At 45.5% G+C, this 16001-nt stretch overlaps 2 protein-coding genes and 1 non-coding gene across 3 annotated transcripts in view; 1 reads left to right on the top strand and 2 right to left on the bottom strand.

Annotated features, from left to right (window-relative positions):
- The first annotated feature begins 1110 nt into the window (after positions 1 to 1110).
- SENP2 (SUMO specific peptidase 2) lies at positions 1111 to 10146 on the top strand. Its single transcript, XM_026036429.1, has 16 exons — positions 1111 to 1321; positions 1968 to 2101; positions 2299 to 2374; positions 2928 to 3006; positions 3496 to 3631; positions 3790 to 3893; positions 4594 to 4691; positions 5547 to 5604; positions 6532 to 6595; positions 7012 to 7161; positions 7283 to 7414; positions 7731 to 7934; positions 8056 to 8135; positions 8674 to 8758; positions 9183 to 9278; positions 9558 to 10146. The coding sequence occupies exons 3-16, from the start codon at positions 2362 to 2364 to the stop codon at positions 9618 to 9620; spliced, it is 1362 nt and encodes a 453-aa protein (XP_025892214.1). The 5' UTR covers positions 1111 to 1321; positions 1968 to 2101; positions 2299 to 2361; the 3' UTR covers positions 9621 to 10146.
- Positions 10147 to 13977: 3831 nt separating this feature from the next.
- IGF2BP2 (insulin like growth factor 2 mRNA binding protein 2) overlaps positions 13978 to 16001 on the bottom strand; it is a gene marked incomplete at its 5' end in the record, with an annotated part of 41162 nt that continues 39138 nt past the window's right edge. The window contains one exon of the mRNA XM_026036378.1: positions 13978 to 14158. Within this exon, the coding sequence (XP_025892163.1) occupies positions 14063 to 14158 (96 nt within the window). The remainder of the gene's footprint in view (positions 14159 to 16001) is intronic.
- TRNAV-CAC lies at positions 15522 to 15594 on the bottom strand. The gene has a single exon. It is a non-coding gene; the product is annotated as a tRNA-Val (tRNA).

Raw genomic sequence — 16001 nt, 5'->3', positions numbered from 1 at the left:
CGGCCCGCGCCGCAGGGGGGGGCGGCGCGGCTCCCGGGGCTCGGCTCCCGGGGCTCGGCCCCCGGGGCTCGGCCGCGGCGGTTCGGCCGCGGGGTTCGTTGCCCGGCGGTTCGTTGCCCGGGCAGAGCGGCAAACACGCAGGGTTCTGTTTCCCTGGAGAGCGCGTTGCCGCCGCTCTGCCCCGGCGTCTCGCAGCCTTCGGCCTCTCGGCGGCTGCTGCCCCGCGGGTCCCGGCACGGCCGCCTCCTCCGCGGGGAGCCTTTGGCTCCGTGCGGCGCCTCTCGGGGCGCGGAGCTCCCCGCCGCCCCGCGGGAGCGACATCCCCGCGGGAAACCCGCCTCGGTGGGCGCGGGGAGCCCGGCCTCGAGCGGCAGCGCCGGGCCGCTAGGATGAAGCGCAGCAGGAAGCGGCATAGGTGACTGCAGGAGCTGTCCTGCTGCTGCCAAGCAGGGCCTTTAGTTCCCTTTAAGCTAGAGGGTGCGCTGGAACAGCAGGATATACTAAGATGTTGTCAGGTGGCCTTTGTGAGCCTTCCCTGGGAATTTTAAGGCAAAAAGATGTTGTTGGCTGGGGCAGGTGGCAGTTGTTAAAGTTGAGGTGGGGGAAACTAGGAAAAATCCCTTCCCAGGCTCAAAACTAAAGCGCAGAGCGGCCACGTGTTTTCTGCCCGGTTTTGTTAGTGCATCAGTAGCAAACAGAGCCTGCGTTGCACAGATGCTGCAGTTAAAGATACTGGTATGCGTGCGTGCCCGATACCAAAGGAAGGTAGCGATGGCGCCGGCTGTGTTTGGGGCATAGCGGTTTAAAAGGAATTATTTTCTTCTTCTTAAGCTTTTCCCATTTTGCAGCTTACATAATGGAGTGATATCACATCTCATGTGATGAGTTGGCTGGGGCTCTTTAGCATGCCCCTTTCCTGGGGGCAAACTTTACACCTTAAACTCAGTAGTATCTGTGTTCCTAGCTTAAAAAAAAAGATGATATAAGGAGACATTAATAAAATAAATGTGAGAAGGAGGTCAAACATGCGTCGGGGGAGAAGTGAGTGGTCTGTTGCCTGAGAAAGCAGTGTGGTCTGTTGACGAGAGATGCTGCCGTGGTGGCAGAAGAAACCTTCACGTACCTGTCCCTGACACAATCCCAGAGGTGCTGCAGGGGAAAACATTGGGACATGGAAGCTACTCTGGGAAATTTGGGCCCTGTGAGGGCAGCTCAGTCTCATAGAAGCTCATTGTGACGCTCTGTTCTGCCTGTTGTTTCCTCAGCGTTCAGTCACCTCAGGAAGATCCTGAGCAGGCTCAAGCCAAAAAGCCCAAATCAGGTATTTTGCACTATAGAAATAATTAATACACTTTTTTCCCCCTTAGGCTTTATGCACGTTGGAAGACTTTGGCTTTTTGCACATAATCACCATTATTCAAAGTGGCTTTCCAAGCCCTTCCTTTCTCCTTGTGACCATCTCTGCAGCAGGAGCCTGAGGCTGCATCTCCGTTTTGAATCTGGGATATTAAACAAATTTACTTTAAATTGAGGGCAGGCAAGCAAAAATAACGATGTTTCTGATTGTAGCCAGCTGGAAAGGTCAAGGAAAATAGATCTGGATTGAAAATGGAAGACACTTTTTCACACCTGTAAAGCCATTAAAAATATACCAAACTGATGTCTCGCTCCTCCTTTTGGCAGCACAACCACCCCCGAGTCTCAGCGATATTTCTAAGTGTTGCTAATGAGACTCAGTCTGCTTCTAGGAACGTGGCACCATCGATTCCCTCACGTGCTTACCCTCAAGCCAGTGCTGTTGTGTCCTATCAATTAATCTCTAATGCAATCCTGTGTTCAACAGTCTTGGCTTATTAATGTTTACAAATGAACTTTTCCTCTAACTCGTGTTTGGAGGTGAATTTTTGTTTACGTTAAAGCTATAATGCCCTTTTAAATTATGTTTGTGTATGGTCTTGTTTTTCTAGGTTATCGCAACTGTAAGGGTAAAGAGAGATTTGAAGAGGCTTCTGCCCTGGGGACACTTCCAGCCAGGGCAGCAAATAAGCGCAGGAGGGCTCCGGTCAGCAATGCAGGACCAAGTGCAGAACCTGCACAAGAGGTTAGCGAGCACTTTAAAAACAGGTCGTTGTGATACTGACCTTATACAAGGTTGCTCTTGTGGGCTGGCTTCTGAAGCAGTAAGCTCTAGTCCCTGTATCACGAGAGTTGGATTAAATTTCAGGAGGATTATGTGTTTCTTTGGACTGGCATTCACGTTGTACTCGCATGGTGACTTTTTGTTTGTTTTTACTCAAGACTCCGCTCACTGCTGCTGACCGATTGTCTCGTAGACCCGCAGATTGTGAGGAGGATATAGAAATGCTGCAAGTCGGTAAGGCTGGCGACAAGTTCTTCACTCGTTGCTTTTTCACGTTACCTCATGGGCTGTGTGAAACTGCCCTGATGTTCATATCCTGATTTTTGCAGTGCTAACATGGGTAAAAACAACAGCAGGTAAAATTTAGTGCTTTCAGATAAAGTCGGTTTTCTGCATTCTTATTTTACTCCGATTTTGGGCCAAGTAATTGTTTTGTCATCTCAGTTTTAAGTGCAAGGCTTCAGATGGAGTCCTACAGTTCTCATATGCTGGCTTGGCCTGAAGTAAAATATTCTGTATGTTAAGTTTAGATAGTGGATTTTGGTAGATTTTGATAATCTTTTTATCATTTTTTTTTGAATTCCAAATTTAGGCTGACAGTATTGTGTGTGCACAAGTTTCTCTAATTGCCAGCATAAAAAAAACCTGAAACTAAACATAGTAGCCTAGTGCAAATAGTATTATGATATAGCAGAGAAAATGAAAAGAATTTATTTTTGGTAAAATTCTTCACGGTAAACTCAAAACCTTAGTTTCCTCTTGTATTTACTGGTGCCCTTTTTCATAGACAAAATGCCTTGTGGATCCAGTGCTCACCTGAATCAAGAAGCATTGTCCCGTTCGCATAAGACAATCCCTTGCTTGAGGTAAGAATCCCCTGGTTTTCTTTAACTTCTCCAAAAGCTTTCACCTTTGTTCTTGAGCTTCCTGCATGATCCATGAAAATTGTGTCTGTGCACCTAGCTTTTCCAGTGTATTCTGGAACTCTTTGAAGCCACAATAATACAGTGTGGTCTTCAGCTACTTTTATTTCCAACAAAGTTTAAGCTTTTTTTTATTTAAATCCAGATTAGTGCTCTGTGGTAGTTGGAAGTGTGGAACTTCAGGATATCGAGACCAGGGGAGCTTGTCAGAAGCTCGTAAACAACGTGATAGGAAAAAATAAGTTGCTGCTGAGCACGTGATGCTGAGCATAGTGTAGTTCTTGAGTTTATAAAAGGGGTAGTCTTAAGTTTGCCTTTGTTTCTCCTTATTGTTTGGAGGTGCTTTACAAAGAGGTTGCTGGTGCCACTTGAATCAGGAGGTGCTCGCTTGAACGTTATTTCTTATGCTGTTGATGTATTTCACATGAGCAGGCATGGCAAGCACCACATCAAACCGACTGTAGAAGATGCCTTAACCCTGAGGCCACCCATCAGGGAGCACGTTATGCCGGAATCCACATCCTCGGAATCTGGCAAGATGGGGAGGCCTTCCTGTGCTGCCGAAGAGGTGAGCTTGAGGGTGTGGGAATTCCTGCTGGAATAAATCTGAACACTTTTCCAGGGTTCTGGAAACACTTGTGCAATTTGCACCAAACTTATAGTATTGTGTTGCTTCATAGACAGTGGTTATAACGTGTGTGTGTTTGTTTTCTCCCCCTCTGCTAGGATGTCCGACGAGGTGAAAAGGAGAAATACAAACAACTCTTGAAGCTAGTAAAGGAGAAGTATCCTAGAAGCTGCCCTGCTTCTCAGTCTACAAGCTTCTACAGGTAATTAGTGTCCAGAAAAAAAAACACTAAATTTTGGTAGCAAGTTTATAGCTTTTGTACATGGGAACAGGAAGGAAAGTTGATGCTCTTTATATCTGCATTAAAAAATATTTCCTAGTAACATAACTTCTAGTATAAATATCTGTGACGGTGATTGTAGAGTATAAAAAAAATCTGGCAGTGGTTGTAGTACCAACTAAAAGGTCTCTTTGTAGTGTGCAGCCCTGTGTATAGAATCCCAGAGCTTAGAGCAAGCATAAAGGCATCTTGTGGGTACTTTTGATTCTTATATACCAGTTATAAGTATGAAGGTATCTTATAGCTGTCACAGTGTCAGGCTATTGCACTGAATTAACTATGGCAGTTTAAAACAAGAATTTAAGGTGCTTGTGGAGAAGTAAAAGAAGCAAATTTTGTGACTTACTCGTCTCTCTCAAAATTTTGCACATAGAAAAATTGACTCCTTATATCTCCAGTATGTGTGATTAGAAAGCAGTCAGGCTTTTGAGTGTAAACTGCCCAACTATTAATAGAAAACTTTTTGCATTTTGTGATGAAACCAGTGTGGGAGATGCCTTAAAAAAGAAAAAAATAAATGCCTCACTCATATATATATATATATATATATATATATATATATATATATATATATATATATATATATATATGAATTTCTCCTGTGTTTCTTGCTGCATCAAAGTGCTCAAGCCTACTCCAAGGAACCCGGGGTGATTCCAGGTCATTTGGGAGAACAAAGACGAAGTGAAGACCACTACCAACGTATGACACTAAAAACCAGTGAGTATCTCTGTTCATGTCTGTTCCATTTTACAGGTAGCATTAAACAAACAAGGTGTTCCCTTAAGTCTTGAAGATGCAGTCTGTATTAAAAAGATTTGTTGGTACTGCTGTATTTTCAAGCTGCATCTCTTTATAAGGAACCCCAGATGGGTTAAAGCATTCATTCCAGTGTAGCTCATGTCAATTCTTTGAACAAAAGAAACTCTGGAAGGAAAGGAAGAAAACATGGTTACTAGATGAAGGGGCTTTGTAAAGCTTTTGTTGGAGTGAAAAGGTGTGTTAAAGTTAAACCTGAGAGCTGTTGGCTGTGTTAATGATGGTGTAGACATAACTTGACACACACACCCCCACACATACACCAATAAACTGTTTAGGATCAGGCTGTCTGCAGTAGTAGAGTATGATAAATTAGCTGTACACTCCTAGATGACTTTTATTTAACTTAAAAATTGGATTATACGTGGTTCTTTAATCCCTTTTTAATGCTGTGCTTGACTGCTTTCATGATAGCAGCTTCAAAAGCAAACAAGCTGATTGCAGCTTTTCTGGATTGGCACAATACCATTTTTATCAAGTTTTCTTTATATATCTTTACCATAACTAATAGGTTCATAACTAACTTGGTCAAGTGTCTCATCTAGGCTTCAAAACTTAGTACATTTCGTGCTTCAATTGCCATAAATATGCACGTGATATTCAAGAGGGGTGTTGTTGGGGTTCAAACTTTCTAACCTCCAGTCATTATCAGATTTTTTTTTGTGCAATCACCCATAAACTGAGAGCCACGTACATCTTGCAGTTGCAAATGATCTTTTTGTTTCTCTGCTAATGCTTTACCGTGTTTCTGTGCAGGTATGAAACGTGCTGATGCTCACGGCCCACAGTTGTCCCAGAAAAATGACACGATCAGGTACAAAGTCCTCTTCTATACAGTCAGCAGAGGATGAAAGTGGTGGCATTGCCAAGCTGTCCTTGCAGTTGCAGGGAATGTGGCCATCTTCATCCCTTGAGGGTGTCCCAACCATTAACAAGTTGGCTTTTTACTCCTTTTGCTTTGAAGCTGCTGTGTCCTAAGCAGAATTTAGCTTTAAGCATGGTTTAGCTCCTAACTGAAGTCATTTGCCAAGGCTCTTGCTGTGCTGGATTGAATGTCTTTAAAAAACAATGAGTGTGGGATACCCTGAGTCTGCTGCAAGTCTTCCCCTGGAAAAGGGGAAGTCTTTGAAATGCAAATGTTTGTTTTTTGGAGGAAAAGATACCTCCAAATGGACAGCTTTAATGTCTATGTATTTGCTTGCTGTTCAGAGTCTGCATTATTCTAATGCTAATCCTCTCCAAATGGGGATAGTCACTCTTGACTAGCCTAGGAGTAGGCAAGTAAACACCTTTTAGCTGCCCTTTTTTAACTGAATGTGCTGGTCTTCAGTAAGCTGAAATATTTGGATGCTAGTACAGTTGCAATATTTGTTACACACTGCATTTTAAAGCTTAGCTGGCAGCATTTCTCACCAGCACATCCCAAAACATGTTATAGAAGAGGTGTTGGTTGCTTCCTTGTTTTTCAAGTAATGAAACTGGTAGAGAAACAAAAGGAATCTTGTGTGTGTTGATGGGAGGAAGTAGGAAAGACTCCCAGCTCACCCTTATTTCCCACTTGGGCTGCTCCAAGAGAGTAGTGCTGACAGTTGAGATGATGTCTCCTCTTTACGTGTGTACCAGAGCTTCTAGCGAGATGCAGCTCCACCAAAATTGTTTCTTCACGAGAAGATGGGTTCTGCGGAATTAAATGCAGTGACCCTGGAAATGACTCCTTTCTTTCCTTCTTTCCTTCCTCCAGGTATTACCCACCAGCAGAGAGCTCCCATGAACACAGAAGACTAGTGAAGCAGGCCAGTGAAGGGGTAAGCCTGTCTTGCTTATATTTTATCAGTGATAAATTACTGATTGGGTAACTTTGATCACACAATTCTGCACTCACTCAGCAGCACATGTAAGGATAGAGTTAAGTACTTATCCAGTGATTTTTTTTATTATTATTTTATTTTAGTTTGTTTTTCCCAGGGAAGTGGGGAGGGTTGTTCAGTTGAGTTGTGTTTTCACAAAAAAAAATGGCAGCAGGAAACCTATTTCTGAACTATTTTGGCTCTAGATTTTAAATGTAGCTTCAGTGGCAGTACTAATAAAACTGGAGTTTGCTGTTTGGATGCACATACAAAATATCCTTCTATTTTTATGCGGGAGTAAGACCTTGTTGCATTATTCTCAAGCCAAACAAATCTGTATCTGTTTGTTACCTTCATGTCCTTTTGTCCAACAGAGACAACTTCGCTCAGAAATCTCGGATGAAGTGTCGTTTAAACTACATCTGGCTCCTGTTTCATCCAGAAAGTCATCCACTCTTGATGTGGAAGAGAAGAAAGTCCCAAGCTCAGAAAGAAGAGCAGAAAGTCTTTTTGTGCTCACAGAGGTACAGTAGTACTGGGAGGGCATCAGCTTTATGTGGGAGAAGACATTTGCTGTATTTGTTTCTTGTATTTTGGAGTAGCGTGCCCAGAACCTTTTTGAGCTATTTCCAATTTCTATTTCAGCCCATGGAGAGAGAAATTATTGCTGCTTTTGATGAAGGCAATCCTGAGGAAGTCATAAGCAGTGCCTTCAAGCTGAAGGTCACCCGTGAGGACATCCACACACTAAGGAACCTTCAGTGGCTAAATGATGAGGTAAAACTTGTCGGGGTCTGGGGGTTTGTTTTTTAAGGCCTTTATGAAAGACTGCTGGAAGAAGCACTTTTATTTCTTCTATTGCATAGCTTTCAGAATTTAATCAAATCCATAGCTAGGTTAGTTGGAATGGGCTACAGGTGTTTATATGAAACTGCAAAACTAAGTGCTGTGTTCTTGGGGCAAAAGCTGAAAGCTGAGACTGGAGGTTTAACAGCTGCATTCTCAGTGGTGGCCAGCAGATAAGTGTTGCTGTACGTTTGTTTTGGTGATCCAGTGTCTTAATTCTCATGTAATGCTTGCTCTTGATACACAGATCATTAATTTCTACATGAATCTGCTGATGGAAAGAAATAGGCAAGAAGGATATCCAGCGCTTTACGCTTTTAGCACTTTCTTCTATCCCAAGCTTGTTGCTGGGGGCTACAAAGCAGTAAGACGATGGACCAGAGGCATGGATCTGTTCAAGCAGGACCTCATCTTAGTGCCCATTCACTTAAGAGTGCACTGGGCACTAGTGGTGAGTCAAACTGGCTTTTCTCTTGAATTGGATGTGGAGGGGAAAAGAAAAACAAGCAAGAAATGTCTCTTAGCAGAAGCTCGTGCTGGGTCTAACCAACTTAATCATGTTCTTCCAACAGGTTATAGATGTCAGGAGGAAGAGCATCAGATACTTCGACTCGATGGGACAAAAGGGTGACAAGATTTGTGGAACTTTATTGTAAGTAACTGCTTCAACCATCAAAAGTTTCTTGCTTGTGTGTAGGTTTCTTGTGGTGTTTTTTTTTCCGATTTCTCCCCTTAACACATGACTAGATGTTCTCCCTTTTCTCGTAGATACAAACCAGAGAACTTGAAATCCTTCTCTTTCGCTCGCTGCAAGTTGCACACGAGTTTTGCCATCGATTACTTACCCACTGTTGCGTTGTCCCTTCCGTGCCTGCGTTCTGCCAACTTCACAAAATATTCACAGCCAGAGCTTCGCTACCAAAAGTACAATAAGCCTGTGGCACAGATAATTAACATTGTTAGCAGTCCAGAAAGCTGAGCTGTTGGCAGGAGGGGAGGAATGTAAGGGAAGTGTACAGCCTGTCACTACGCATAAAGTTAAAATTCTAGTTTTTTTCTTCCAAATGCCTTCAGCTGAATATCCTCTGACACTTTGCTCTGTGGCCATTCAGTATTCTTTGATCCTTCTGCAGCTCTTTTTTGTTGTTCATATGGATATGAAGGCTGATCGTAGTTTCTCTTTCAAACAGCCAATATCTGCAAGAAGAAAGCAAGGAAAAAAGAAATCTGGAGTTGTCTTTTTCAGAGTGGAATCTTCGCAGCATGGAGTCGCATGTATGTGAGCACTATGATTTGAAATGTGAGCTATAACTGCTCATCATGAAGGTCTTGATATACTAATAACTCTAAGATATTTAAGAGGTACTTAAGCAGCACCTCTCCTTGCAGAGTGAAAACTTTTTTAACTAGTTATAGACTTAAAAAAAAAAAAAAAAGCATCCCCTACAACATCAGCTGAATCTGATTTTTGTCCCAGGTTTGTAAGTCACGTTTAAGAGTCTGTTTAGTTGATTGGAGGGTGTAAGCTCCTAAAAACAGTTTTGCATTTGGGCCTTTAATGCTTCTGTGGTGTGCAACAAAGCCAAAAGGTTGATGTCTCTTAACTATCTTTCACTGTTAGATCTACTATCTAAAGACTCAACTGGAAAAACAGGACAGAGGAAAAGTCACCTTATTCCTTTTTTCTTTTTTTAATTAGGAAATTCCCCAGCAACTTAATGGAAGCGACTGTGGGGTTTTTATGTGCAAATATGCAGATTATATCTCCAGAGATAAACCTATCACTTTCACACAGGTGAGTGAAGCTCATTTAAAATAAATATATATTTGTTAGATTTCTCACACAATTGAAAGCTGGGCAAGTTGTGTAGCTGCTAACTCTGAAGTCTTAGGGGCTTCTTTTTAAACGTAAAAACAGTTAGTAGGGGAGTGGGGTAAGCCCGAAGTGGCAGATGTTGACCATTCATAAAATATAATTCCTTCATGTGACGGAGTTTAAGCTGGATGCCTATATGTATTTCTGCCTCTCTCAAATGTGACTTTCTATTTAATGATTTCTTCTTTTTCTTTTCAGAATAACATGCCTTACTTCCGCAGGAAGATGGTGTGGGAAATAATCCATCGGCAGCTGCTGTGACACGTGCACTATTAGAGTAACACTGTGATCACCATGTGGTGACTAACTCATTTTAATTATTTTTCTAATGCCTTATTTCAAAAGGCAACAGGCACACAAATTTTCCTCTTTAGGCTATAAAGTAGTGGTTTTTTTTTTTTTTTTTGGAGACAGTAACTCTCTTTGAAATTAGCTAATGCACCCTAAGTGCGAGACAGTTTGCTGTGCTGTTTCCCAAGGAATGGTTAAGAACAGCTGCTATACCTTGAAGCTCTGCTCATGCCTCGCAGCACACGTGGGCCAGATTACAGACAAGCAGGACTTTTATTTGTGACGGTAACGATTCTGGTACCAAAACTAGTCTCCATAAGGACAATGTGCTGTTTCTTCAAGGAGAGTTTTCTTCTGTTTCTGGAATATCTACGATCTACTTGATTCCTAAAACTGGATTTGTGATGACCATAAGAAGAAAGCATTTAGTCTTCGATTTGTAACAAATCCATAGTGAAGCCCCTTGTCGTTGGGGTTTGTGGGTTTTTTTGTTTTTTTTGCGTCTCCATGGAGTTATCTAATGTGAAGAGAGAAGTATTTATTTGTTTTCTTTGTTAAAATAAATATGTAACTTATATAAAGAGACTTATTGGAAAAACTCTACCTGTACTGAAGTGATTTTTTTCTGTATGAGTGAAGAGGTTTGCATTTGCAGAGTGATTTCTAGCTCACTTATCCGCAGTGAAGACAACGAGCCAGGATGAATAGTGGAGCACAAAAGCATCTAAGCATCTGTCACACAATCCCAACATCCCCATTGGAATGTCATTCAGTAAAGAAATGAAGTTTGAAGCTTAATACAGGCAATATCTAAGTACAGGGCTGAAGAACAGATCTTATTTTGGGATAACTCAGTAGGCTTCTCCATGAGATAAACTGCCCTCTCTATGATCAGAGAAGGGGGTGTGCTCAGTAGTCTTCACAGAGTATATTAAAGAGCAGTGTTGCTCTGGGGCAGTGGAATAAGATGTAGTACCAGGTTCTGGTACAGATGCAGAGGGTTTTAACCTGTGTCCTACCACACACTTTGGGGTTGCAAGAATGTGCTGCTCCTTGCAGCTGCTTAATCCTCCTCTCCTGTAGGCATGGCCTCCCTAGGTCTTGCCCTGTGAAGTGCTTGCATGAGTTCTACCTGCTCGGCTCTCCTCGGACAGAGGTTAGTTTAGCAAACTAAGTAATGTTTGTATAGACACAGCAGCCCTGTGCCTGTGCTCTCCCCTTTCTGTAACATAAGGTGGAAGGGGTGTCTGATGCATTCACCTGACTGGTGCTGAAGAGCTTCTCAGATCTGGTGAAGGATGGTGGGTTTTTGGTCATAGCTTCCATGTCACATGGTTAAAATTGCAGCCCTGGCCATGTCTTACTGCCTTCAACACGCTTGGCTGCGTCTCAGTCCCTCTCTGCTCATTGTAGCCAGCAAAGGGGCTATTGGAGCTCATTGCTGCCCCTTCCCTTTGTGCTGGCTTGGGAGCACACGCCGGCCTGTGACGCAGGGTGACTAATCCTGTGGTCCCTGGCTGCCTTCGTGGGCACGGAGATGGGCTCTTCGTCCTGGTTTGCCCTTTTCCTGCCGCGGGGTGATGGCTGCCTTACTCACAGGAAGGAGCAGGCGAATGTGGGTCAAGCAGAAATCATTAAAGCCCTGGTGAGCACGAGCCGCCCCAGGGCTGAGTCACCCGCGACAGGAGTGAATCACTGCATTATGTTCAGGGCCTTGGTTTTGTTCCCCTTCTCTCGTTGGCATCGGCCCTTCTAACACCATCAGCCTGTGGAGGTGGTGGGCTCCTCTCTGCTGCTAAGCCCAGCTCCTGGTTAGTCAGAGGCCAAGCTATTGGAGTGGCTAGGGAGGCTTTGGGATCCCCGTTAGTGATCTCCATTAATAAATGCAGAAGTGCCATGCTGGCAGTTTGCCTTTGCTGGCCATGGTGGCTAGCTCAGTGCAAAATGAGGCAGCTTAACGGTGGCAGCATCTCCAAGGAGGTGTCAAATGTGCTCAGGGCACTGCCATAACCACCACCCACCTCCTCTGGACAGCCTGAAAGCTCTGACGGGAGCCGGAGTGTGTTTTGAAGCCAGGTTAGGCTGGGCTAGGGAAGACTTGGACCCAGCACTGCTTCACTGGAGATGGAGATACCATAAACATCCCTTCCAGGAGAAGGGAAGGGTGGTGGAAGCTCCCCAGCAGCTCCCCGCACTGCCCAGCGGCTGCATCTGGCTCCTCCAAGGCACTGAGACTGTGTGGGGGGGTGTCAGCATGTGGGTGCTCCTCAAGAAATGGCCCAAAACCCAGCCCCTGTCTCCAAGCCCCCATCATCGTGGTGGTCCAAGCAGGGCAGACACCCCCTCCCCAGCCAGTGACCATGATGGAGACAGCGGGAGCTGGATGGCCACCCTGTGCTGTCACGCAGCCCAGGACCCATTCCCGCCCCACTGCAAAGAACATGAGCGAAAAGAACGGAGAGCAAACACAGCCTCAGGTTAGCTGAATATATTTCTTTTTTTATTTTTATTTTTTCTTCTTGGTGGTGGTGTTTTTGTTTTATTTTTTCACAGAACACTGGTTGTAGAGAAAGAAAAACCTGGTGTCGCAGTGTGTGATCCCAACACCAGAGAACAATCACCCTACCCAGGCAAAGGCTCCTCGCGCGGTGCCCTGCTGGTCCACCGCTTGGGTTGAGTTATTTGTACACTTTTTCCCACTCTTGTTGTTGGTCTTTTTTCTTTTTTTTTTTTTTCTTTTTCTCATTTTCTTTTTTTTTTTGTCTTTTTATCTTAAAACCACTTCTCAAGCTTTCTCCGAAGGAATGGCCACTGGCTCTCAGCTAGCAAGAGGAGACTACAGAAGAGCTCTGGGACACGGTGGGCTAGTTTCCTTCTCCCGCCTCGCAGCTGACTTGCTCTAGAGTTTTTATTTTTCATTTTCCAACTCATTTTTTTATTAAAAAAATAATAAAAAAAGAAAAATGCTTCAACTATCAGTTTTACAAGGCATACAAAATCTCTAAAAGGGAAACACAAGCGCAAGGTGCTGAGGTACGAAAACCTGAGGTAGTTTTTTTTTTTAATCTTTTTTTGTGTGTATGTGTATACATCTGTGGGGGAGGCTATTATTTTTTTTAAGTTATTTTTTTCTTCTTTTTTTCAAGCCCTGGGCCAGCAACCTCTATAACTCAGTTCTTGCCCCTTCTCTCCCTCCAATGTTAAAAAAATAAAGGGATCTTTTCCCCAACTCAAGGCTGTAGTGGTGGCCCTTTTGCCATGCAAGGCGGGGGCTCTCCCACTTACCTGGTTTGGGTGGAGGCAAGGACACCATCATCATTATTAGAGAGCTGTTTGGGGTGTGTTTGCTGGGTATTTTCTTTTTCTTGCAAGAAAAAGAACTGCTGGCTTCAGTACCATGGGTTCGGGCCAGCGCTACCCCGAGCAGCTGTGGTCGGGTGGCCCTGCTGGTGGCGGGGAGCGAGAGCGCTGCGTTGTCTGGTGGCAAAGGCAAGACAGACAGACAGAGCAGGGCAGACTGATGCACAACCCAGGTGGGACTCAGCAAAGCTAAGAGGAAAAGGCCCAGGGCAAGAGAGAGAGAGAGAGAATCCTCTGGAAAAAAAAGACGGTATCCCTTTGGTTGGCTTAGACAGGCAATCCCCATTGTGCACGATGGCTGTTCCCCTTTCAAAGCCCTTGAATTGCCTTTTTTTTTTTTTTTTCCACATTTGTTTTTCTTTTCCCTCCTGGCAATCCCGAATCTCTGCTGTACTTTGCATCAGAGAACCGAGAGACCAGTGTCCTTCCTTAAAAGCCTAGAAAAGCCTGTTTCTTATTTTCCTAAAGAAAGCCCACCTCCTCACCCAAAATTCCAACTGTCCCCCGCTTTGAAATTACAAAAAGAAAACTGAAAAAGGAAATTAGCGTTGGTTTAGTTATTGATGCATTAATTCTAAAATACATTGACACTGCTGTGCCTGCTGCACGGGGCCCTGCAGCTCCCCATGCTGGAGAGTCTTCTCTTCTAAGTAATGGCCACATGGGTACTAAGAGCAGGCTGCAAAAAAAGAGTCATCAAGGGGTTGATTGTAGGGTGAGAGAAAAAAAAAACACAAAAAAAAACCCAAAATTTCAAAGAATCTCTGCCTATGTTAGTCCAACTCAAGGGATAGCGTCGGTACTGGATAGGGCGCTGGGGCGCGTTGCCCAGGGGTGCGGCGCTCCGGGGCCGCGGCATCTTCAGTGGGGCCGAGGTGGGAACCCGTCACCGTCCGTCCGTCCGTCCGCGCTCCACAGGGCCCCCTCCCCGGCCGCGGGCAGACTTTCGTGCCTCAGGACGGGTCTTTGGTTTGCTCCGCTGTCGGGCTCGTCGTGGCAGGCGTGGGCAGGGGTACATTCACCGGGGGTTGCTGGCCGGCCCGCCGGGAGCCTCACTTGCCGTGCTGCGAGGCCGGGGCTCCCTGAGCATGTTTCTGCTCCTGCTGCTTCACCTGCTGAACGATCTCCCTGATCTTGCGCTGCGCGGTCTGTGGGCAGAGCGAGAGCAGTGAGAAGAAAGGCCGTGACCAGGTGGCCTTCAGCTCTGGCCGCTGGACTCTTGGAGGTAAAACAGGCTAGAACCACAACAAGCGGGTGGGTAACCTCATTTACAAGCTTTCCCTTGCAATCCATGTATTCACAGAAGCACAAAATGGTTGTGGCTCAAAGGGACCTCTAGAGTTTATCTAGTCCAACCCCCAGCTTAAGTAGGGACACCTACAGCACAGGCCACAGGGGCGCAGCCAGGCAGGTGTTAATCTCCAGGCAAGGAGCCTCCACAACCTTTCCTCGCAGCCTCTTCCAGGGCTCTGTCACTCTCCCAGGAAAGAACCTCTTCTTCACATGGAGATGAAACTTCCTATGCTTCACTTTGTACTCATTTCCCCGTGTCCTGCTACTGCCCATGACTGAGAAGAGTTTTCGCCCCATTCTCCTCCTCCTCTCAGGTATTTCTACATGTTGATAAGATCCCCTCCTCAATCATCTTGTCTCCAGGCTAAACAGGTCCTGCTCGCTTAGTCTTTCCTCATAAGATAGATGTTGCAGTCCCCTGCTCCTCTTCGTTGCTCTGCCCTGGACCCTCTCTAGAAGCTCCATGTCCCTCTTGTCCTGGAGAGCCCACAACCGCACCCAATACTCCAGGTGCGGCCTCACCAGAGCTGAGCAGACGGGCAGGATCCCCTCCCTCGACTCGCTGACAACATCCCCCTCATGCAGGACAGGATCCCACTGGCCTTCTTGGCCACGAGGGCACTGCTGACTCATGGTTAACTTGTAAACCAGGACTCCCAGGTCCCTCTCCGCAGAGCTGCTCTCCAGCAGGTGAACACCTAATCTGTACTGATGCCTGGGGTTACTCCTCCCCAGATGCAGGACCCTGACCTTGCCCTTGTTGAACCTCATGAAGTTCCTCTCTGCCCAGCTCTCCAATCTGTCCAGGTTCCTCTGAATGGCAACACAGCCCTCTGGAGTGCCACCCACTCCACCTATTGTTTTTTTCTCATCATCCCCAAACTTGCTGAGGGTGCACTGTCCGCTCATCCAAGTCACTGATGCAAACTATCCACACATGTAACCCATGCCTTCTGAGCTTCCCCATGAGGATGTTATGGGAGACAGTCAAAAGGCTTGTAGAAGTCAAGGTAAATAACTCTCCTCTCATCCAGCCAGCCCATCATCCCATCGGAGAAGGTTATGAGGTTGTTTAAACAGGACTTCCCCTTGGTGATTCTGTGCTGCCCACTCCTGGTCACTTTCTTTTCCTTGACATGCCTAGAGCTGGTCTCTAGGACAAGCTGCTCCGTCACCTTTCCAGGGTCAAAGGTGAAGCTGAGCAGCCCATAGAAAATGTGTTTCTGCCTGGTTTTGAACCAGGGACCTTTCGCGTGTGAGGCGAACGTGATAACCACTACACTACAGAAACACCCTGCAACGCATCATTTTTGCATGCACCATTTCCAAGAGTGAACGTTTTTGGGTGATGCTGTCCCATCTGAGCAGTTGCTTGTAGGTGAGCAGGCTATGGGTTCTGCACTAAGGTGGAATTCACGTCCTCCACCATCATATACCTACGGTAGCCCTGGTAGAGATGGGTCTTAGTCAGCTGGACACCCTCACCAGCACCAGCATTTCGGTTACAAGCCCAAGGTACTTGGGATGTGCTTGTGGGAGAGATGGTTCCCACCCTGGATGTCACCACGTGGGGTGTTTAAGATCACTTGCGGGGGCCTATTTTCAGTTAGATTAATGTTACCCTCATGCTTAGTGCCCATGCACCTGGGGAGAGCTCCTGAAATAGCTCTCACGCCTCCAGGAAGCGAGGGACCCATC

The sequence above is a fragment of the Nothoprocta perdicaria genome, unplaced genomic scaffold (assembly GCF_003342845.1).
Source record: "Nothoprocta perdicaria isolate Ctin4 unplaced genomic scaffold, notPer1 scaffold_177, whole genome shotgun sequence".
Taxonomy (NCBI): domain Eukaryota; kingdom Metazoa; phylum Chordata; class Aves; order Tinamiformes; family Tinamidae; genus Nothoprocta; species Nothoprocta perdicaria.
This window is presented reverse-complemented; position numbering and strand designations above follow the sequence as displayed.

Coding starts and splice junctions, on each gene's coding strand:
- SENP2 (XM_026036429.1), top strand. Junction 3,894..4,593: donor CAGTCTACAAGCTTCTACAG/GTAATTAGTGTC, acceptor GCTGCATCAAAG/TGCTCAAGCCTACTCCAAGG. Junction 5,605..6,531: donor CAGAAAAATGACACGATCAG/GTACAAAGTCCT, acceptor TCCTTCCTCCAG/GTATTACCCACCAGCAGAGA.